Genomic DNA, 23574 nt, shown 5'->3' on the forward strand with positions numbered 1-23574 from the left:
TGTGTGTGCCTGCTGACTGTGTGTGCCTGCTGACTCTGTGTGTGTGCCTGCTGACTGTGTGTGCCTGCTAACTGTGTGTGCCTGCTGACTGTGTGTGCCTGCTGAGTCATTTTTCCAGCCTGGAGATCTATTTCTGAATTAGACAAAAGGGCCTTTAGATAATTATAGCGGTGGAGGAATGTTGCCAGGAAGAGAGAGAGAGAGAGATTGAGAGAGAGAGAGAGAGAGAGAGAGAGAGCGCATCAGGACTGTCCCATTCCTGCTCTGCATTTTGTTAGACTGGCAAATCACTCGCCAGCCTTTGTGGGAAGGCAGGTTTTATTATGGCAATACTTCTCCATTTTCTAAACCCCTTTCAACGTACCTACCTAAACCGTACCCTCCTCTGTCAACTTGGGTCTCTCTAAAGGATGTGTCAGGCCACAGATTGTCCAGATCCTCCTTCGATTTATCCTAGAAGCAAAAGGAGACCCTAGCTGAGGAGCAAAGGGAATTGTCACTCAGGGTCACCTCCCAGGGCCTTTTCTACGGGACACCTAGAGGTGGCTCCATTCAGAGAAGCTGGGTGCTACAAGATTAGATGGGTAAAGAGGCACCGATGCAGGGGTAAATGGGGAGCTGGGGGGCATCGAATGGACTGCGTCTGCGAGGACGGTTCAGGAACATCAAGAGCAGAGACTGAGGGTGTGAAAACTGTCGCACTTCCTACTTCAGGTTCAAAGACACTAACTACATCAAGGCAGGCTGCAGACTTCTGGTCTACCATGGTGGACCAGCTTTGTTCCTAGAAGGGTGAGCCAAGCAAGGCTAAGGGGGCAGAACAGAACTGAGGTGGGGAGAGAGGACGCAGACAGGAGATTCTGATGAAAGCTCAGTGAGTCAACTGTGCAGCTCGCCCTGCACGAAGTCCATCCCATTAGAGATCTGTCCCGGACACCACCTCCTCCCTGCCCTCTCTGATTCAGTTTTCATTCCTGTTGGCTTTTTTTTTTTTCTTCCTTCATTTTTAAGCAGAGGGGTCATCATCCCAACCGTGGTTTTCCCAAATGGTAAGATGTGATAGAGAATTCTGAACATTCCACCAGCAGTGACCCTTAGTGCTCTGATATGGTCTAATAACTCCAAATTATTCCCCACCATAAGTACTTCGTATGACATCAGCTACCACACAAGTTTTTAATACACAGTGAGCAGGTGGCCCGGCAATCCCTTCATGCCTCACATCTGGTATTGTACTCCATATAAGGTGCTGAGTCCGATTTTTTAATAAAAACATGGCCTGAGCTTGTAAAAGTTCAAGCAAAAAATATGCCTTTAAAACTGCTGTGTTTAATTTCAGTCATGAAAGTCTAAAATTATTGTAAAATAATACTCAGCCCTTTCATAGTTCCATTTGACGAAGCTTCCAATGGCTCTCCTTCTGGGAGGGGAAGACCCGCAGCTCACGGCTCCCTGACTCCATGTGCGCTGTCCTGCTTTGGGGACTTTATGACCTTTCAGTCTGGGCAAGGGTAGATTGGTTGGGACCGTGAAGGACGAGTCCACTTCAGGTTCTGGAGAGTGGGCAGTGGGAGGAATACTGGATATTACGCGGCGAACACAGGATTGAAGGGACTGTTTGTTCATTTGTTCCCTCTTTCAAAAACGAAATTTAGACCCAGAAGGAAGATATATTCATGGAAGGAAAAAAAAAAACATTTTAATACATACATGTGATTATGAATGTTTTAGATTTATTCATATGTGTGTAGTGTGTGTGTGTGTGAGAGAGAGAAAGAGAGAGAGAGAGAGACAGACAGACAGACAGACAGACAGACATATGCCCACTTGTGTATGTATTTGCCCAGAGAGGCCAGGATAAGGCACCAAACCCCTTGGAGCAGCCTGTGAGCTACCCAATGTGGGTGCTGGGGTCTGAACCCCAGTCCTGATCCCTATGATTGAGCACTGATTGCCTCACCAGCCAAGCCATCCCTCCAGCCCCCCTACATGATTTATAAACACTGCCCTGATACCATCGAGAAGCCTGTTCTGTGGTCACACGTCACAGGATGCCGCTGTAAAAGAGTGTTTGCACGTCGGCAAGGATGTCTGCCAAGTCTGCACTCGGGACTGTGTATAGACAAAAGTTCAGATGTAGATTGCTCCACACTCTCCCAAAACCTCGCCTGAGAAAGGCAGGTCCCTCTAATTTAGATGGCCTTCCATGACTGAGCAGATCCACGGGACTGTAAACTCCTCGAAGCAATCTGGCTCCAGGGCCGCTCGCTGCTTCTAAATCAAAGGGTAACTTTCATTTCCTTTAAATAATTCAGTTTCATCTTTATCATCTTCAACCACGGGCTGGAAATTGATACTAAATAAGGGCTAAGTAGAAATAAATTAGTAGTCGAAGCTGGCTATAAAACAAGTGCTTTAAGTTTCTGCTCTAATGAATCTGGTTCAATAATAACTGTTTCCCCAAGGGCTTTACACTACCGTTCAAGTTCTCATTCTTAGAGAGCTGGGGAAGGGGATGGTTACCCTCTCTGCTGTCATCATTAAAATCACACAAAATCAGCCCTGGACCCTGGCAGGGTGAAGGGTTCTCCCCATCATAAGGGCTCCAGTACAACCGGGCACACTTCTCAGGTTGGGAGCAGTTCAACAACAGCTACCAGGCCCAGAAGCACCCCCACCCCCCAGGCCCGTTCCTACAGACGATCTCCACACCCATCCGTGCCTGTGGGCATTGCAGCACTGGTCTTAACGGAGAAGCTGGAAACTTCTTATGCAGTCCACCCAAACCTGTGCCCCATCACCATTCCAGGTAACACAATTCCATGGGGACAGTGCCTCGACCTCTTGAACCAGGCTGGGTGGGCCCAGATAGAGCCAGTGAATTGTGTCACTGGCTAAAAACCATCCGGTGCTATTTCCACTCTTGCCTATGGGTTGCCTAGAACTATAATGACCAGCAGAGTCACTCTCAGGTGTAAATATATCTTTTACTCCCTGATCTAATTGTCATCTGGGAGACTTACTGCCACTGTCTGCTCACCTAGGCCTTGTTCTAGAAGCTTCTAGTCTCTGTACAACCTAATCTAGGCCTAGAATGTTCTCAGCCTGAGACCTACTGAATAAGCTCACCCTTTCTAGCTCTTTCTGAACTCTGGTTGGCTAGTTCAACTCAGCTGTTCTGGCCCAAGTGACTCATTCAAACTGGCTTCTCTGGGCTTCCCCTGAAGTGCTCTTAGCTTAGACTCAAACTAACTCTGGCAATCTGTTCTAATCTTCGGGCTCCTCCTCATTTCCTGGCTGTGTCTCGCTTGTTCTCTCTTCAACCTGTCTCTGTACAACTCTCCCAGGAAAACTCTCCTTCCTCTTTCTCTCTGCACTGCCCTAAACAGCTTCCCTTTCCCCTCTCTTCTCATGAGAGTTTTGCAGATCCTATTCTGTCAAATCTTCCCCTGATTCATCACTTTGTCTGCCACTCAATTAGACATCACTTTCAAACATGGTTGCTTTCTTCTACAAACAAACTTTACCTTCAGTGTTTGGGATTAAAGGGGTGTACTAAGGGCAGATCTGTATTCCAGCCTGTTGATACTCTGTCTGGACTCCACCCCCACAGTTACCTAGCAACAACCAGGTATGCTCCTCCCACAGCTACCTGGCAATAGCCATGTAGGCCTAGCCCACTATAAAAGGGGCTGCTTGCCCCCTCCTCCCTCCCTCCCTCTCTCTCTCTCTCTCTCTCTCACACACACACACACACACACACACACACACACGCCTCCCTTACTCTTGCCTCTTGCCCCCTGCTCCCCCTCTCTCCCCATTCCCTTCCCCACTCCCTCCACATGGTCACAGCCAGCCTCTACTACTTCTCCTCCTCCTCCTCCTCTTCTTCTTCCTCTCTCTCTCTCTCTCTCTCTCTCTCCCTTTTTCTGCCTCCACTATCCTCTTTACTCCCCTCCACATGCCCTGAATAAACTTTATTCTATGCTATACTGTCGTGTAGCTGGTCCCTCAGGAGGAAGAGATGCCTTGGCCTGGGCCTGCCGAGGCACCCCCTTCCCCCATACCTCACCATACCCCCCATATAACATATATTAATATTTCTTTATCTTTCTATAATCACAACACAGCCTTAGGGATTAAAGGTGTGTACTAAGGACTGAGTCACAGCACAACACAATCTCAGGGTTCACAGTGGGATCAAATATTCAGTAACACTCAGCCTGGGCCCACAGATGGCTCCATGGACCACCATGGCCAGGAGAGCAGGACTCTGTATCCCATTCTCTCTCTGATGCTGGGATTGAACACAGCCTACACACACAACATAAGGGAGGCTTGTATCTGAGCTGTATCCACAGCTCTAAGATTTGAAAGACAAACATTTTAAAAATAATTTTAAATTTTATCTTATGTATATGAGTACACTGTAGCTGTCTTCAGACATACCAGAAGCACCAGAAGAGGGCATCGGGTCCCAATATAAAATGGTTGTTAGCTACCATGCAGTTGCTGGGAATTGAACTCAGGACCTCTAGAAGAGCAGCCAGTGCTCTTAACTTCTGAGCCATCTCTCCAGCCCCTTAAAAACAAACGTTTAACCTGGAATACCAGCTACTTCTCAGGCTGAGGCAAAGGAATCGGAAACATTGCAGCCAGCCTGAGCAACTTAGCAAGACCCTGTCCAGAACACTGAAAGGCGGGTAAGAGTATATAGCTTAGAACTTTCCTAGTGAACGCAAGGCTATATAGTTCAATCTCTAGTATAGAAACTAACTAAATGACTAAACAAATAAATAGAAGGATTGTTGTTAAGTGCATTGCTATGGCAATATAGTCTTTTATCCTAACATAAGACCAAACAGTTCAAAGCAGTACTGGATAGAAAAATCCTAAGAAGGACAGACAGTTCTCCCAGGAGTAACGATGAAGGTAAGAATGATGAAGAGCAAGAGGAGAGATAAGAATAGGAGTGTATGTCAACATTAGTTGTAGTTTTACAAAAAAGAAAATATATTTCTGTGTAAACAACAAACCGATAACATAGAGGTGTCTGTCTGTCTGCTTTTTTTTTTTTTTTTTTTTTTTTTTTTTTTTGGTTTTTCGAGACAGGGTTTCTCTGTGTAGCCCTGGCTGTCCTGGCACTCACTTTGTAGACCAGGCTGGCCTCGAACTCAGAAATCCGCCTGCCTCTGCCTCCCGAGTGCTGGGATTAAAGGCGTGCGCCACCACGCCCGGCTCTGTCTGCTTTTTGAGACAGGGTTTCCTTGTGTAGCCCTGGCTTTCCTAGAACTAGCTCTGCAGACCAGGCTGGCCTAGAACTCACAGAGATCTTCCTGCCTCTGCCTCCCGATTGCGGGGATTAAATGACTGCTGTGACCACTGCCTGACAACCTAGAAATCTTAATGACTTGAGTACTAATTTCGTAGTTCCTCTAAGGGTTTCATTAAGCTTCTATTTTGGCTCTACTATATAATGCCAAGTAATTCCTAGAGTGTAAAGAAAATAATGCCCCAAATAAAAGCTGCTGCTTGTCACTCACACTTCAGAAAGAGTTGGCTGGAACAACCAAGGAACTTTGTCTTCGCTGGGCCACCATAGGAGCCTGGCAGTGCACTTCTACTTCTGAGTTACCAAAACCCAGTGCAGTGCACACACTACAGTCTAGGTAGGCCCTCGGCTGGAACAGGATGTGGGGTGGGGGACCAGCTATGTGGCTTCACCCCCAAAACAAGGATAAGTGGGCTGACTCTCTCCCAGATGCAGTATCTTCCGATGAAGTCAGGACACTGTGTAGTCAGGCTCTGAGCTCAGGGAGAACAATTTTAACTGCTTGCTTTCTTTCTTTCTTTCTTTCTCTCTCTCTCTCTCTCTTTTCTAGAAGATATGCTTATTTTATGTATGTGAGTACACTGTAGCTGTCTTCACACACACACACACCAGAAGAGGGCATCGGCTCCCATTACAGATGGTTGGGAGCCATCAGGCACTTATTGGGAATTGAATTCAGGACCTCTGGAAGAGCAGCCAGTGCTCTCAATATCTGAGCCATCTCTCCAGCCAGCCAGCCTTCCTTCCTTCCTCCTTCCTTCTTTCCTTTCTTTCTTTCTTTTTTAATGGGTTAACCCCATTTTAATGGGGTTAACCCATTAAAAAAGAAAGATGATTTATTTTAGGTGAATCTTCTCTCAGCCGTGCCATGACAGAAAGATTTCTGGGCCAGTGAGATAGCTCCATGGGTAAAATGTGGTCACCTGAGTTTGAATCACTGGAAGCCACGTAAGCTAGAATGAGAGAAACCAGTTTATAAAATCCACTCACCTTCACACACATAGCATGGCATGAACCCCCACCCCACCCACACAATAACAACAATGTTAAAAAGGAGATTTTTAACAAACCCAACTTCAGTCCTCAGATGACCCCTACACCCTGCATTTTGCATTTTGAATTTTGGGAAGTCCCATGAGACACTGACTGGGTGATGCAGACGACACGGGAGAGGAACCGTTCCATCGGTTACCTCTCACAATTCCCTTCCTCACAAGACTTGGTCTGCGGAGCTTCGCAGTGTAAGAAACCCCTCTCAGGCCCCATACCGCTGCTCCAGCAATCCTTCAGCTAAAATGCACGAGCATGTCTAATGTTGTGTGTAGAGCAAGTGTGTTCAAACCCGACCCTCAGACTTCTAGACCCACCTGAGAGTCCCACACAAGCCTCCTCACCCTTGGAGTGCTGAACAGAAAGGCCTAAGCTGTTGCTGCTTCAGACTCTCTGGGGAACAGAGCAGGCAAAGGAACCGGAGAAAACTGCATCTGAAACAGCACCCTGGGGCCCTAGTTACAGTGCCCCCGGACTGCAAAGAATCCGAAAAGTTGTTTTATCACGACTTTAAAATTAACTCCACACCAGAGCATGTGTGTTTTTACTTAGGGGCCGTCAGAAATCGATACTGAAGGACTGTCAGCAGGAGGCCAGGCTGCTTTGGCTTCTGGCTCCAGCACTACTGGTAGGAGCAGGGCCTGCTGCCCTGGTAAGGAACTCCCTGTAGAAGGATCACCTCCCTCACCCAAGCTTACTTTCTTGCTACCACAGAAAGTTGTGGGGAGGCAGTCAGGGGCACATCCAGACGCAGAAAGAACTCACCCAACAGGCCAGGTGGGTCCTGTCACCTCCTGGCTGCCATTACTAAGTTACGACTCTTCACTCCTGTGCACTCTCACCGTGTGTGTGTGTGTGTGTGTGTGTGTGTGTGTGTGTGTGTGTGTGTGTGTGTGTATGTTCACAGGTGTAAGAAGGTATAACACGAACAGGCCACGTGGATGTCCAGTGTCTTCCTCAATGGCTCTCTGCTGTGTTGTGTTCCGTTTGTATTTTCACCTGGAGCTCACGGATTCGGCTAGCCAGGCTGCCCAGCAAGCCCCAGGGATCCTCCTGTCTCTGCCTCCCCAGGTCGCCTGGTTTTCACACAGGGGCTTGCCCCCAACTCACACAGCAAGTGCTGCGTTACCCACTGGGCCATCTCTTGGTCTCCTTTCTCACACCTAATGCATGGTCCTTGCACGGTTAATTTAGAAACTACGTGAACAGGGAGAGTTGGCTTCTGTCTGCCCTTCTGTCCTCAGTCACTGCCTTCACTCATGTCAGAGCCGGGAAGATTTTCTGAGGCCGAGGAATCCCCTTCACAGGGGTCAGGAGACGCAGAGGAACTAGCTTTAACATATGTCACAGGAGGGAAGTTACCTCAAGGGCCAGCTCCTGGTCCTTCAACCCAGCTGTTGGGAGAAGCCAAGGCTAGGTCAGAGGGCACCTGGCCTCCTGGGTTTGCGTGACAGTTTGAAGCTCAAGGGCAGAAAGGCCTGGGGAAAGCATGCAGGAGGAGGGCAGCTTGGCACCAACCCCTGCTCGGGCCACACCCACTTCCCCCAGAGGCTCTTCTGGGGGATTATGGGGTAAAATTACATCAGAATATACATTAATGGGAATATTTTCAATAATGAGAACACTGCTAATTGTATCTTTTCCTTTTTTTAACACGAGGTAGAATACTTTATGGCGACCCTGAGAGCAGCCAGGTGCCCGGCGGGGAGCCTCATATTCTGCACACACTTGTAAAGGCCGTGACAGGAGGCTGCGTGGTATGAGGTGTGAGAAATGAAAACTTTATGTGCATACAAATTTAGATTTTTAAAATATTTTCACTAGGGGCATAAATAACGAAAAATTAGACCCCTGGGTTTTCAGAGGGTGAGAATACAGACTGAGGTTTTTGTTTTAAATGTGAGTACTTGGGGGCACCTAAGACCTGAGGAAGTCACCGAGGGCAACACCTCAGCTCGACTTTGTGCTTTTCATGGAACTTACAGTTTTCTTCAAGGAAGGACAGGAGGTTGAACACACATGAGAGAGAGACAGACAGACAGACAGACAGACAGCATACCACACATATATACAAGTAAACATGCATCTCTCTTCAGGAAACGGCCTTTACAAACACAAAAACAGTTTACCTAAATTCATTTTTTTTATTTTAATTTGTTTTAAATATAGTATCACTGCTACTTAAAAAAATCCTCCATGGTGATTTTCTCATTATAAAAATATTTACACATTACAAGGTTGGATTTTGGCATGAACAACCCCCTCCGCCCCCGCCCCAGCCACCTTGACTCTACCGTCTATAAACACTTGCTTTAGTGCACACCAACCATGGATCCATCCAGTCATCCATCCGTCTTACCGACTCCCCCATTTCAACACAACCACAGACAGGCCGCCAGGTCAGTGTCCCTGTCGTTAAGTGCCTCAGTTTACCCACCACAGCCCAGCACTTTAGTTCTTATGAGAAATTGGCTATCTGTGGTGTTCCCAGGTCTGCTGGATTTGGACAGATGGACACCCGGTGTCAGCAGGACCTACAGACCTCAGCAGGTACCCTGTGCCCTCCCTGCTGACCACCACTCCCTGATCCACAGCCAACCACCCTGAGTTCTTCCAGCATGTTCCAGGACTTGGGTTATTCAATGGAGCCACACTGTGTTTCTGGCTCTGCCTCAAGCTTGTGAATTCACACCAACCAATGTATGTATCAGCCTGAACCTTAATTGCTGAGTAATTTTCTTTTTTTTTTTTTGTCACATATTAATCTCTCTCTCTCTCTGTACATATGTATGTAACATGTATGGCATGTATGTGCTGTGGCGTGTATGTGAACAATATGCAACAACTTTCGGTAATCTGGTCTCTCCTCCTACCCAATTCCATGTGGGCCCCCGGAACTGAACTCACATGGATGGTGGTAAGCACTTGGAACCATGGACCGCCTCCATGGCCCGGTTGTTTTTCCTTTTGTAGCTCCATTGTAAGTATATGCTACAGTTTACACACTATATAATATCCCGATATGGGGTCTATGTAGGAAAATAACTAAGGTCGGGCCACTCAACTAGTGACAAGAGCTTCCAAAGGAATGCAAACCATGTACATGCCTGGTACCCTCAGGAGTCAGAACAGGGCATTTGATCACTGGAACTGGAGTTACAGATGGGGCTGAGTCACACGTGGACTCTGGAAACCCAACCTGGGTCCTCGGAAGGAGCAGCCAGTGCCTTTAACTGCTCAGCATCTCCAGCCCCTCAGCTTGGTTTTGCCCTGAATCTTTCACCTTCATGGCTACCCTAGGGATTACAGCCTCCATTCCAAATTCATACCTTCTTTTAGCACCGTGCTATGCAGCAATGGCTGACTGCACCCTTCATTGTCCAGGAGGCCGGAGCTGACATAAGGCACCATGTCTACATGCGGACTGCCCAAGATGGCGGCTGAAACTCTGCTTTGGGTGGGATGCCATAAATCGGGTCGAGAGGGGCCTTCTGAGCCACTCAGATTCTCCCAGTGGCCTTATGGATTAGGTACTTTTCCTCGCTGCTGTAACTAGGGTTAGCTGCAAAAGCAGTTAAAGGAAGAAGGGCTGGTTTTGGCCACAGCTTGGGGTTCGGTCCCACACAGCGGTGGGGGAGGGGCATGACTGCAGGACTGTGAGGCAGCTGATCACACGGTGTCAGTAGTCAGCAAGCAGAGTGGGATTAAGTGGGTCCAAGTTAACTAACCTCAAGGCCCATCCCTAGCGACCCACCCTTCCAACTAGCCCTCCTGAGGGTTCTAACACCCAGTACAGAGCATGCCAGCTCCCAGGCCCGAGTGTCCACATAGGAGCCTCTTCTTCCCCCTGCTCCCTCACCACCTGCATTCCCTCGGGCACACACTTCGTCCTCTGCACTCCCGGGAGCTGGCTCTCTCCTGTCCTTCCATGGTCAGCTGTTCATCTGAAAACATTGGCCTTTGATGCACAAGCGTGTTGTTCTAGGTACCAATCTGGATCGACGGCTTTATTTTCTTTGAGCCCTTTAAAAACATACTTCTGGGGGTAGGGGAGGTTGGAGAGATGGCTCAGTGGGTAAGAGCACTGACTGCTCTTCCAAAGGTCCTGAGTTCAAATCCCAGCAACCACATGGTGGCTCACAACCACCCATAATGAGATCTTATGCCCTCTTCTAATGTGTCTGAAGATAGCTACAGTGTACTTATGTATAATAATAAATAAATCTTTAAAAAATAATAAAACATAGTTCTGAGTCTGTAAATACAGTCTTCTGGACTGTGTGGCTTCTGAGAAGGCCACTCCATTCTTGTGAACGAGCAGTACCGGTTCCTCGGACTGACTGACATATCCCTTTGTCATCTGGGGCTTTGGCACCGAGTACAGGGGGCCTAGGTGCATTTCACTGTATTTATTTTGCTTCGGTTTGCAAATGTCTCGAACTTGTAAATTTATGTCTTTTGTCAAACTGGGGGAACATCTGGCTGTTATTTCTTCAAATATTTTTTCTTTCTCTTGTCCTCCTGGACCTCTGATTATACATGTACTAGACATTTTCATACTGCCCCATAGGTCTCTGGCACTGTTTATTTTTTAAAATCTAATCATTATTACAGTTTTGTTTTCAAGTTCACAAAACATTAGACCTCGAGACCTACATAATTGCATTCATTCACTGTGGCTGACCTTTGAAGGGTTACCGTGAACGAGACAGAAGGTAGAGAGAGAGAGGCAGCCTCAGCTCTCACAGGAAGTTGTAGTAACTAGAAATATCCTGTACCAGCTGCTACTTAAGGACACAGAGAGAGAGCTGCTAGTCAGGACTGGGGCTGTCACCTAAGACAAGGCCCTGGGTGTGGCTACCGTCACCTAATGTAGGTCTCAGAAAAGGCTCATCTGTGTTGCTATCTACATCCACAGACAATGGCACAGAGGAACAAGCAGCCCGTCCCACTAGTAAGATGGGAAAACAAACTATATGGGACAAGAAAGTCCATAATAGCAGTCAACATTAGTCAAACCAACAGAGACACAACCAAGCACTTGGGACAGGGAGGACTAAGTGTTTTTTCTATTTAGAGTCACAGTCAGATTTCCACTGTGGAATGAGGTGAGTCTATAATTCCCATTCAGAGAGATGGAGCTGGCATGAGGTCAGTAACTGTTAACTGAGCCTGTGACAGGAGAGACTCGTTGTGGCTGCACAGACGCAACGGGGCACAGGCGGACTGCAGTAGGTGGCTGGCCTTTCAGATCTAAGAGAAAATGGGTCTGGAAAACAATGTCCACCTGATGCGGGGCACGGGAGATGGAGTCCGCCACACAATCCCGAGCCACGCTGGAGAGGGCTGTCTGTTTCACACCTGTGATCTAGGTACCGACAACACCAGGTAGATGCTGTTGTGGTCTCCAGAAGGCCTCACTTCCACAAACGCCCCTGCCGTTGGCAGCCACCGTTGAAAGGAGGGAAGAAGGGCCCAAAATAAGGGCTGTGCAAGCACTCTACGGGCCTCCTGGAGGAGTGCAGATTCTCGCCTGAGATTCACAGTCACGGATCCCAACACCCAAGCATCTTGGATCTCCTCTACAGATATCGCGGAATGCTAAAAGGCAGATTATATCTTGTTTGATTCGTTTGAGATGACAAAGCTCCACGGATTGTTTTCAAAAGTGGAGAGGACACTAAACGGAGCAGAGGGGATTTAAAGCTCCAGAAAGGGGGGAAGGCGGAACTTGCATAAGCTTCCACCTCGCACTCTGCACCCCGTTCCAAGCATAAGGACCCTCCCTGGGGGAGGGGGGCAGGCAGAGCCTGGGTGTTACCTGCTGACCAGCCAAACAAGCTTGGAAGGAACTCTAAGGTCTAAAATGTTAGTAAGACCTCACCTGAGACAGCGGCCTCACCCTCTGCTGAACTTTCCCCTCCCTCCACCGTCCTGGGCCTCTCAAGCCTCCAGGTGGCTCTGTGGGCCGGACGGCTCCCAAGGCAGCTGAGTTCTTACTGCAGTGCCACCAACTCCTCTGCAGTTCATGGAGTTACTGACTTAAATAGCCAACCAGTTATTTAACCAGGATTCAGACAGGGCTTCACATATTCCAAGCTGGTCTTGGAATCTACTACACAGTTGAAGACAGCCTTGGGTTCCCAATCTTCCGGCCTCTGCCTCCCAAAAGCTGGGATGGCAGGTGTGGACTACCACGCTGGGCCTTCCCAGCTCCCCCAAAGTCTGGCTGTTTGGCTTGGAAGTGACCCCAGGACACAGCTCCTTCCAGGGGAAGCATTTAAACATTCACCCAGACAACTGCTCCCCACTTCCACCCACGCAGATTTCCCTGGGTGCCAGAAGAGAGTTCTGGCTATCCGTCCCTAGGGCAACCCTGGAGAAGTCGAGAACTTCGCATGACACCGTGTGCTGTGAATAAGGCTCTCCCGTGGCATGGAACATCCGCAGGGAAGAGCGAGTTTACCTTCCGGCTGAACAGCACCTCCAGGAGGCATAAATGGCTTAAAGGAGAGAATGTGAGAGCTCAAAATAAAAGAAGTAAGTCAGCCAGCAAGGGAGTATCCCAGCTTGATGGGCTTCAGGTACCTTCCTGTCCAGCCTCCATGCAAGCCCTAAGGCTGGGAAAGCCCCTGAGGCCACTTGTATGTAGATTCCTGTATTTACCTCATTTGAGAAGGAGTTTATTTCTTAAAAAAATAAGCTCCTTCCCAGCACTACAGAGGTAGAGACAGGTGGATTTCTGAGTTCGAGGCCAGCCTGGTCTACAAAGTGAATTCCAGGACAGCCAGGGCTACACAGAGAAACCCTGTCTCGAAATACAAACAAACACCCCAAACAAACAAAATAAGCTCCTAACAGTGGGGGTGGGGCTGTCCCTGACTCTTTTGCCTACTTGTAGGACCCTTTTCCTCCTACAGCTGCCTTGTCCAGCCTAGACGTAATGATATGTGCTAGGTCTTACTGTAATAACTGTGGTGGGTTGATGTCCCTGAGAGACCTGATCTTTTCTGAGGGGAGGCAGAGGTGGGGAGGAAGAGACGGGGAGGCATGGGGGGCGGGGGGGAACTGTGGTTGGGATGTAATATATGAGAGAAGAGTAAAAAGAAAGAATTGCAATATTAGACATTCTTAAGCCACAGATACAACATAGCCCTCTCACCTTACAAACAAGGAAGCTAGCCCAGACGGGCTGAGAGAGTCACTTTGCACCCCAGGCTGTCAAAAGTAGCCCAAGGTTTCCAGGCTGATAACATGGCCACCTGCCCCACCAGGCACTTTCGGTTTTGGGTAAACGCTGCACACATACACACACATTCTCCAGCTCCAAACTGTGAAAACTCCATTACCATTCCGGTGACCTCTGGAACCCACAGGCAGGACTAGGCTCCCATCCTCTCTGGACTCTTCCTGCTCCCCATGCCCTTCCCACAGCCTAGGAGAAGCCCCTCTACCAGCCACTGACCTCACCCTTCTCCTTGCTAATTTGAATGCTCTTCGGGGAGTGTTAGCATTTTGTCTAAACTGAAAATGATGAATGACTTCTTGTGCAACGCAGAAAGTATGTGGCTTTGGGCTCTCCAAGTGATGGAATACCCTCCATGCAGAAACAGACCTCTCTGTCCCCGAGGTGTGCCCGAGTATAAGAACCTGGTAAGGGGCAGGTGAGAACCACGAAGCTCTTGCTCCAAAACAGGTGTTTTATTGGAAAGAAAAACAAAGGTTCTAAATAAGCCTTAAAACAAACTCAGGAAAGAGGAAGTGAGGAGAGGCGGCCTAACAAACAGGGGAAATAGCTGCTTCATTACCCAACACGATATTACGGTTATTTTTTCTTTACACATTTACAGGGTTTTAATACAATGCATTTGTAAACCCACCCACCGCTCGGCCTCTGTCTCCACACTACGTGGACACAGGTGAGTGAATGGTCACACCTCCGAGAACACACTCATGAACACGACATTCTAAACCTGTCTAAACTGTTTCTAATTAGGACTCGTGTTAACCCCTAAACCAACGTTTGAGAAGTTTTTCTTATCACGTGTGTCTGACTGCACCAGACTTGTAGACCTACTCACAGCCTCCCCTGGCAGTAGGCTCACAGCCTTCTCGGGGAGTAGTCTTAGGCTCGCCACACAGTGATCTGTCTACCTAGGACCAGATGTACAACCAGATCTCATTCTGGTCAGAAATCATGTTAAGCATTAAAGAAAAACTCTAAGCAAATGTACCCGAGTCTTGCTTTTTCTCAGTTTCCACATCGATGGCTGGCTGTGTGTACTCTCCAAGAAAGGAATGCGATCATCTTGGTTACAGACGGATTAAATGACTGCCAACCAACCTTCCACCTTCACACCACATGCCCTCCCTGCAAAGGGCCGAGCACACAGCTACCTTTCCTAGTGGCATGAACAGGCACCGATGAACCTGACATTTTTCACAACTCATGGGAAGTCATGAGGTCTGGCCTGGGCCCCAGTAGCCAAACATCCCTGGCTGACTTGCCAGGACATAGCCAGATGTCTAGTGAGCATATCCGGGTTAGCCCAGGTCAGGTCATGGCTCTGTTACTATGGGCTAACTTGTCTGTACCCTATAGACTCCAGAGAAAACACTTCCAGCCACCAGAGGGGTTCAGGTCACTTGTAAATGGCAGCCGCCTCTGTAACTTCTTTCTCTAAGATGAGCGTGAGCTACAAGGACGAGGTTTTAACCGCGTCCTCCAGATTGACTACCCTTACTGGCTGTTTCTCTTTATTAAAGATTTATTTATTCCATGTGATTACACTGTCGCCGTCTTCACACACACCAGAAGAAGGCATCGGATCCCATTACAGATGGTTGTGAGCCACCGTGTGGTTGCTGGGAATTGAACTCAGGACCTTGGAAGAGCAGTCAGTGCTCTTAACTGCTCGCTAAGCCATCTCTCCAGCCCTTGGCTGTTTCTCTCTCTCTTTTTTTTCCTTTCTTTCTTTTTACTTATTTCTTTCCTTCATATGAGACGGGCTAGCCTTAAACTCACCATGTAACCGTGGTCCTGAACTACCTGCACTGTGGTTACAGGTGTGTGAGGCCACATCAGGTTTAGACAGTCCTGATAATTAGGTACAAGCATCTCACCCCACTAACTGGTACCTGTGTCCTGCTGGAGCTCACAAGGTATGAACTGAGTGGCTGAGCTTTAAATAAAACCAAGCAAATGATTACCGAGTATACAACGCACAGAAGGAAGTAGTGTAAAGTTACCCATTTGCTAGGGGCTAACGGTCTAAACACACAGCTCTTCAGCTGTGTCTGGAAACACTGAAGCCACACAAAATTTGACAACAATAAAAGGTCTCTGAATACACAATGAACCCAAGGTTAACTCAGAATCAAACACTCAGTGAGCCCAAGGTGTTCCTGTCAGGACTCAGCTTGGTTCACCCTTCAATGTCACAGTGGACATGGTTCTGAACATACAATCCTCTTTGCCATGTGCAAGCACGCCACCACAGCGCAGAACTCCAGTAACTGCTGCTGCGAGAGAGAGAGAGAGAGAGAGAGAGAGAGAGAGAGAGAGAGAGACAGAGAGAGAGAGAGAGAGACAGACTGCCCACATCTCGGCTTTGACGCTAGCATATTGTATTTGACATAACACATTATACAGTGGTACATACAGACGTTTCTACTCTTATAGTAACACAGTAGATTAATTATGAAAACCAAGACTTTTTATATTTGCCTGCCATCCTTGTATCTCGGCAAGTATCAAGTTAGAAATTTTTTTAACGTATTACATTTACCTATTTGTCACGCATGTTTGTGCGGTGTCTGGGCACGTGAAATTAGAGGACATCATGAAGGAGTCAGTGCTCTCCGCCTGGGAGGAGGGCTGCCGGAATCGCATTCGGTCGTCAGACTTGGAAGCCACGTCTGCCACGCGCTGAGCCATCTTGGCAGGCCTCGGATTGGTCTATCTTTTGATTGTGTTAGAATGTCTGGTTTGAGACTTTCTATTTGAGTTGCGCTGCATTTGAAAACATTGTTCTGTAAATCTCGACCTGGAATTGGGACAGAACTTCTGGCCATCTCTGACCTGGCGCTGAGCATACTCTGTCTTTTTGTATTTAAGCAGAACAGCGTTCTCAGCACTGATGACTACAGAATCAAAGTATCAATCAACTGTGAAAAACGTGTCCTACAGTATCAAATACTCAGCCAAAATCTGTCTTTTTTGCAAAACCAAATAAGCCTATCATGATTCTCATTAGTGGGCACGTTTTCTTTTGCATTAAATCAACAGTAAAATTATATGCACACTAAGGAATGGTTTTTAGACAACTTGCTTTATGATTTATTCTTAGTAAATGCTTAATTCACATTGATATACTTTAATACCTGGGGCTGCACTGAAATCCCCTGTTGGAAAGGGGCCCTGCATAGAAAAAGTGGGAGCAACCTGATGTAGGACACGCTGGGTCCATCCATCATCCCAGAACAACACAACCCACCACAAGATCCGCCCTGGGTGCAGATGGAGAGTCTCAATGCTGCAGCAAGGCGCCCAGGGCAACCACACAGCTTCAGCAAAGACTACCTGAAGGTCTCAGACCTCCACAAGAGGCTCAGACCTCACCACTGAGAGTATTCAGAAGGCCCAGCTGTGCCCTAGGCCTTGCTGGGCTGAGCACCTCGCCTCTCCGGAAGGATCTGCTGAGTTGGTGGTGGGTTACATTCACCAGCACTCTCTGGTACAGTAAAGGTCGGGGTGTGCCAGGTTCAATGGTGCACTTTTCTGTGTGTCTTCACCTTCCCTGGCCCAAGCTCATCCCTGCAGTGATGGTGCGAGAGGCGGGGCCTGTGTGAGGATGAGGTTACTCGGTGGGGCTTGAGGATGGGGTCGGTGCTTTGTAGAAGGGGTTCTGAACCGTGTTCTCACCCACTCCCGCTGGCTGTCTGAAGGCAGCTATGTGCAACTCATAGCAGGGTGGGTCCTCACCAGGACCTGACCCCTGGGGGCATCCTGGTCTCTCCCTTCCAGCCTCCAGCAAGGAGGAGCAAAGCTCTGTCCTTATCATCAGCCTGCCACACCTACAAACTGACTCCAGTACCAAGATGTGAGAAACCTGGAAAGCCCACTCCAGTGAAATGTCATCCAAACAGTACATACTGTGACCATTAAACTGTCACGGTCACAGTAAGAGGTGAGTCCTGCCTCTGGAACTCTTACAGGTTCCATGCCTGCCACTCAGACGTTTGGATCCCAGCCTCACATAAACGCAGCACTGGGGAGGTGGAGATGAACGGACCCTGCGGCTCCCGGATCAGGGAGTCTAGCTGATCCCACAAGCTCCCGGGCTCAGTGAGAGGCCCTGTCTTGAGAAAATGGTGAGAGCGATTGAGGAAAACAGTGTGACAACCTCTGGCCTCCACATGTAGACATGCATACCACATACATAACACAGACATACAAACGCAACAACAACAACAACAACAAAGCTTCGAGAATACTAAAAATGGACGTGGAGATATCTCTGAGAGAAAAGCAGGGCCCTGGAGTAATTCAACCTGATTAGCCCGGCGTGTGAGGGGTTAACTTACTCAGGTGTCGAACTGGATCAACCAAATAAAATTCCTGGAGAATTTGCCAGAACAACCCTTCAGTCGTGACCACTGCAGAAGTCAAACACTGGAATTGTACTCTAAACTTTAATTTAGAGGTAAACATTCAAATAAGGCCAAACCCTGCAATCATTTTCACTTCTAAAGTACTAAATTGGCCCATTTAAAAAGAAAAAAGTTTCACTCACATTAATTATTGCAAAGCAATCAACTTCCTAAAGCCCTTTTATTTCACAATTACGCTAATATCCCATTAGTTTGGGACACTTACCAACAAGTTTGTTCTCCGCCTGTTACCTGTGTGCACATTAAGAGTATGCAGATAACACAACACGGGCATTAATATGTAAAACGCCAACAAAAGCCATCTGGAAAGCTAATGAATAATCAAGGGATTTCGAATTAAACGACAGGATTTTCCCTTAGAATCTTTAGGACAACACTGTCAAGTCCAATCTATTCGCTCGGCCTCCAGAATCAATTTTTCAAACGCTCTGACAGCTCTAATGGCTTCCACCTGTGTCTCCCGCCCGAGTCTTGACTGGCATGCTACCAGCCGGGGTGGGAATGGAGACAAAGCCGCCTATTAGGATCCGGCTGGTTCTCCACTGTGAGGTCACTCAGCCATTAAATTAGTTCCAGCCCAATTCTTGTCCTCTCTGGCTTGGACTTGAGGGGAGGGGTGCAGGGCGGAGTGAGTTCCTGGAGCAGTTTCAGAGCGGGTCAAGACTGGCTAGAGAGGCGAGCGAGCATAGGGTTGAGGAGCCGGGCTGGCCCCCAACTTTGAAGATCAAAATACTCTTTCCAAAAATGACCGTGGCCATTCTCATTAATGTGATCCCTCCCCTCCCCCCCAAAAAAAAATCATAAAAATTCTGGAAACAGGGTCTCACTCTGTAGCCCAGGTTTCCTGGAACACATGTAGCCTAAGCTAGCCTTGAACTCATGGTAGTCCTCCTGCCTCAATCTCCTCAGTGCTGCAGCTCTGACATGGGAACACTTGGGTCAGACGAAGCTGGTGAGGGTGCCAGGGCAGCTTCTGATGTTCAACGTCCCTGTCCTCACAGCTCAGGGAAGGGATGCCGCCAAGGTCCCAGAGCCATTGGAGATGCTGTCATGGCCCCAACATTTTCCCCATCGACTACGAGCCTCAGTAAGCGGTAACTGCACAAAAGACACTCGGGCACACCCCCCCCCCCAGTAGCATCTGCGTTGTCTCTACCGTGCCCTCTTCCAGACCAAGAGAAGCAGCACATCTTATGAACTATACTGTCACCAGAGTCCTTTATTGGGACTCTGTGGGAACCTGTCCTGAGGCAAAGGTAGTGTAAACTCGTGGACACAGTGCCTAGTTTACTTCATATAGTGCTGTAGGCAAACATGAAAAATCCAGGGATTTAAACAGTGGTAATTAAACATTAAATAGGAAAATCAAAATTATTCTTTACACGGATTAAAAAATACCCCAACTCTTGGCAAGCCCACCTAGCACTCACATACAGAGTTAGATTTTGTTCAGCTGGCTCGGTCCAGGATGGCTTCACAAGTAAGTCATTTCAGTATCTGACAGAGACGTGGCCTAAGTCAATCAAGAAAGAGTCTATGACTCACAGGAAAGACAATTCCAAAACTAACAATGATTCCTGATTTGGTCACCCCATGATCAAGGGCTCTGTGGCCTTAGGTCATCCTCACAAGCAGGCTGGCCCCTCATCTTACCAGTAAACAGAACGCACAGGCTCCCAAGGTACCCCATCAAAGTGAGCACTGGGAGGTGCTTCTCGGGTGATGGTCGTGTGCCTATCCACACCTAGACTGCACCACATTTGCAGACGGCTCCCTGGCCCAGCTGTAGGATGTGACCATGGAACACTCGGAGGTTCGCTGGGCCAGACACAGCCTGGATCCCATATCTTGGGACTCTACCCAACAGCTGAGCTAACTGAACATGGAAATAGCACAGAAAGAAAAATAAAGGCCTCTGGACTCCCACAGAGCCAGCAACATAGACTGATACATCCAGAAGTCTCTCCCCTTACAACAGAGCAGGGTAAAACTCGTGGCCAGGAAGATAAGCCAGAGAAAATGACCTGTCCAACCCAAGAAATAGGCCGGTGTGGCCAACTCTAATGACTGTGGACGCATCGCCCACCCATCAAGTGTTTACTTTTTGGTTTTGGAAGGGAGAGCCATATGCCCTTTGACTGCCTCTAGTAATCAGTAAGCAATTCTTAACTTCCTATTGCTCCAACTCCTAGAGTCGCAGGGTTGGGACAGAAGGTGAAGGGTCATCATGACTTCCAGATGAACCCAGTGTCACACCCAGAGACCAAACGAAGGCTCCCAGCATCTCCTGCTGCAGCTAGGTGGTTGGTTATGTGGGCTTTGCTTCAGCACAGGGGTTACATGGGCTTTGCTGCAACACAGTGGTTATGTGGACCTCGCTGATGCGGGGCGGTCAGGTGAGCTTTGCAGCAAAAGCGAAAATACAATGAGTGCCAATGCATTTATCAGGTGAGAAATCTCCAAATCTCCCCAGATTTACAGTAACAGAAGGGTGCCTTTAAAGATAGTAAGAGTGCAACAAAAAAAGCTACTGTTTCCTAAAGAGTCACTGTCTCAGGCTGGAGAGATGGCTCAGCAGTTAAGAGCACTGACTGCTCTTCCAGAGGTCCTGCGTTCAATTCCCAGCAACCACATGGTGGCTCACAACTGTCTGTAGCAGGATCTGGCGCCCTCTTCTGGTGTGCGTGAGGATAGAGCACTCTTGTACAAGTGACGTAGAATCCTATGGACATTGGGGCTTCAACATATCAACAACACAGGGCCGGGTGTGGTGGCACACGCCTTTAATCCCAGCACTGGGGAGGCAGAGGCAGGTGGATTTCTGAGTTCGAGGCCAGCCTGGTCTACAAAGTGAGTTCCAGGACAGCCAGGGCTATCAGAGAAACCCTGTCTCGAAAAACCAAAAAAAAAAACAACACAGGTCTCCAGCTACTTTTCTTAGACTGAAACACTGCCACAAAGACTTCTGTCACCACATATCTGTCCATCACTTTAGAAATGACCAGCCTTCAGTTGGGTCCACAGACGCCTCAGGGGGAAATGGCTCCGTTGGCGAAGTTTATGCCACACAAACAGAAGTACCTGATTTTGGCTCTACAGAAGGAATATAGAGAATCTGGGTGTTTTAACTCCAAACAGAGGCCACAGAATAGAAATAGAAAAGCAAAGCACAAGGTCTCAACATATTTCCATTTAGCCCAGTTATGTGTCACCCTGCAGAATGCCCTAGATTAGATGTTTCACACCGATTACTACACAAAGGAAACGGTCACCTGGCCACGGCCACCTGCTGCACTATTTTTCATAATTTCCTTCACGGATGTTTTGGAATGGCTGATTAAAGGAACAACACCAGCCACAAAAGCTGGGTGTAAAACATGAGCTCCGATCCAAGCGCTTCTTTTAATTCCTTTCTTATGGCTCAGGCGGAGGGGGACGGGGGAGGGGGAGGGGAGGGGCTGAGGAGGGCAGGATTTCCTTCTATACCCCCTCATTCACATGATGGGCAGGCCTGTCCCCTCTGCCTGGGAACAGAGAACAGACATCAGCAGACACCTCGGCCAGGCCCGGCTGGAACTCACCCATCCAGGAGACTCATGGTGGTGGAGGTCACTTCTGCAAACAGAATCACTTTCCCAAGGCGCATGGTCTGCAGATTCTGTCGATAGGTCTCTAGGCTGAAGTGCTCTGATGAAAAGGCTTCTGGGTCGGTGACCACGGGCATGGAAGATGGGGTGATCTCCGCTTCAGATGTGTAGGAGGAAACAAACTGAAGGGAGAGCTTGCTGGATTTTATGATTCCTTCAGGATCCGTGTGCCTCCTGAGCCACTGCATAAATGGATCCCGGGTTTCCTGTGCCGTAAGAAGTGGGGGGGACAGACTTATGAGTTGAGGTTTAAGCCACTGACAGTGCTGTTTCCTGAAGATGCTGCTGGGTGGCTCAGGTACTCCCTACGTCCTAACAGATGGACAGAGTTGGTACATCTGAACCCACGCAACATAATAGACGGAGTACTGTGGTTTCAATTCTGTCTCCCAGAGCTCACATATTAAAAACCTAATTCCCAAATTCACACATTAATGGTATTTTGGGATGAGACTTTTGAGGTATGACTGAGTCAAGGGGTCTTTGCCCTCTCAAATGGATTAATCCATTAGTGGATTACTGGGTCACTGAGTGAGTTAGTTATCAGGAAAGTAGGTCAGGTCTGTAATAAAAGCTAAGGTAGCCAGCCACCTTTTAGAAGCCTCTTGCTATTTGATATCCACAGCACTCCCTACAGACTCTGCAGAGTCCTCTGTCACCAGCAAAGAGGCCTTCACTCAGTGACACTCACACACGTGTATACACACACACACACACACACACATTTAAATTCTCAGTCTCCAAACTGTGAGGAATCCATTTGCCCAGCCCTAAAAGAGTAAGATACTAACAACGCTTACAGTTTAGGAATTATACACCAGGATCCAAAGAGACAAGGTGAGACCGTCGTTTACTTTCTAAACCAATTCTATCGTGGCACACATCAGAGGACCTCTCCAGCTCTAGAGTTCCTATTTATCTAGTGCACTGTGCAGTCTACAAAGCAACAGCAAAGAAAGGAAAGAAGGAGGGAGGGAGGGAGGGAGGGAGGGAGGGAAGGAGGGAAGGAAGGAAGGAAGGAAGGAAGGAAGGAAGGAAGGAAGGAAGGAAAAAGAAAAGAAAACCCGTCACCCTTACATCTTTATCCTTTTGCCCCACACTGGAATTTATTACCCAGGTTAAGGCAAAGCACCCTCACATTGTCTAATTTTGATCTGTAGAAGACACACTGCTGGCATGTAAAGGCAGCTAGACATTGTCACCAGCAAAGGGGAAACCGTGTGGCACCCTAAGCTGCTTTTCTTTGACCTACGGGTGACAACACAAAGGCAGTGCTTAGCCCAGAGTCTCCAGCCCACTTCTAAGGGGGGTCCTGAAGCTCAGAGGAGGCCGCCATGCCCATATGCAGAGGTCTGGGACCTTGCTTTGGGATGGTTCAAGAACTGTGTAGATTCCTTCCAAAAAGGTCTGCACAAAACAGATCCGGGTGTTTTAAAAGATGTTATCATTTTTGGTGTATGTGTCTGTCTGTCTGTCTGTCTGTCTGTGAAGAATATGTTTACAGTACCCATGGAGGCCAGAAGAGGGCATCAGATCCCCTGGAACTGGAGTTACAGACAGTTGTGAACCACACTGTGGGTGCTGGGAACCTAACCCAGGTCCTCAGCAAGAACAGTGAGTCCCCTTAACCAGAGTCACACCTCCAGCCTTGAGAGCCAGCGTGCTAGGACCACGCGAATGTCAGAACTTTCAAAGTAAGATAAAAAAGTGTCCCCTTCCCCATTAATATTAGGAGTGTGCCCCAAAGCTCCCCACACTCCAAAGAAAGGGCTGATAAGAGGGAATACCATTCAGCCAATCACTGCCCACCAGCCTTCAGAACTCAAACAGCAAGCAAACAGGAACAACTAATAATAATATAGGAAGAATTCC

The 23574-nt window shown here is 48.2% G+C and overlaps 1 protein-coding gene across 3 annotated transcripts in view; it reads right to left on the minus strand.

The window, feature by feature from the left end:
• The window catches only part of Hlcs (holocarboxylase synthetase), a 182425-nt gene that overhangs the window by 82993 nt on the left and 75858 nt on the right, over nucleotides 1-23574 (minus strand). For all 3 annotated transcript variants that reach the window (XM_029470266.1, XM_029470265.1, XM_021185502.2), the window contains exon 6: nucleotides 21637-21908. In XM_029470266.1, coding sequence (XP_029326126.1) covers nucleotides 21637-21908 — 272 coding nt within the window. The remainder of the gene's footprint in view (nucleotides 1-21636; nucleotides 21909-23574) is intronic.

The sequence above is a fragment of the Mus caroli genome, chromosome 16 (assembly GCF_900094665.2).
Source record: "Mus caroli chromosome 16, CAROLI_EIJ_v1.1, whole genome shotgun sequence".
In the NCBI taxonomy this organism is placed as follows: Eukaryota; Metazoa; Chordata; class Mammalia; order Rodentia; family Muridae; genus Mus; species Mus caroli.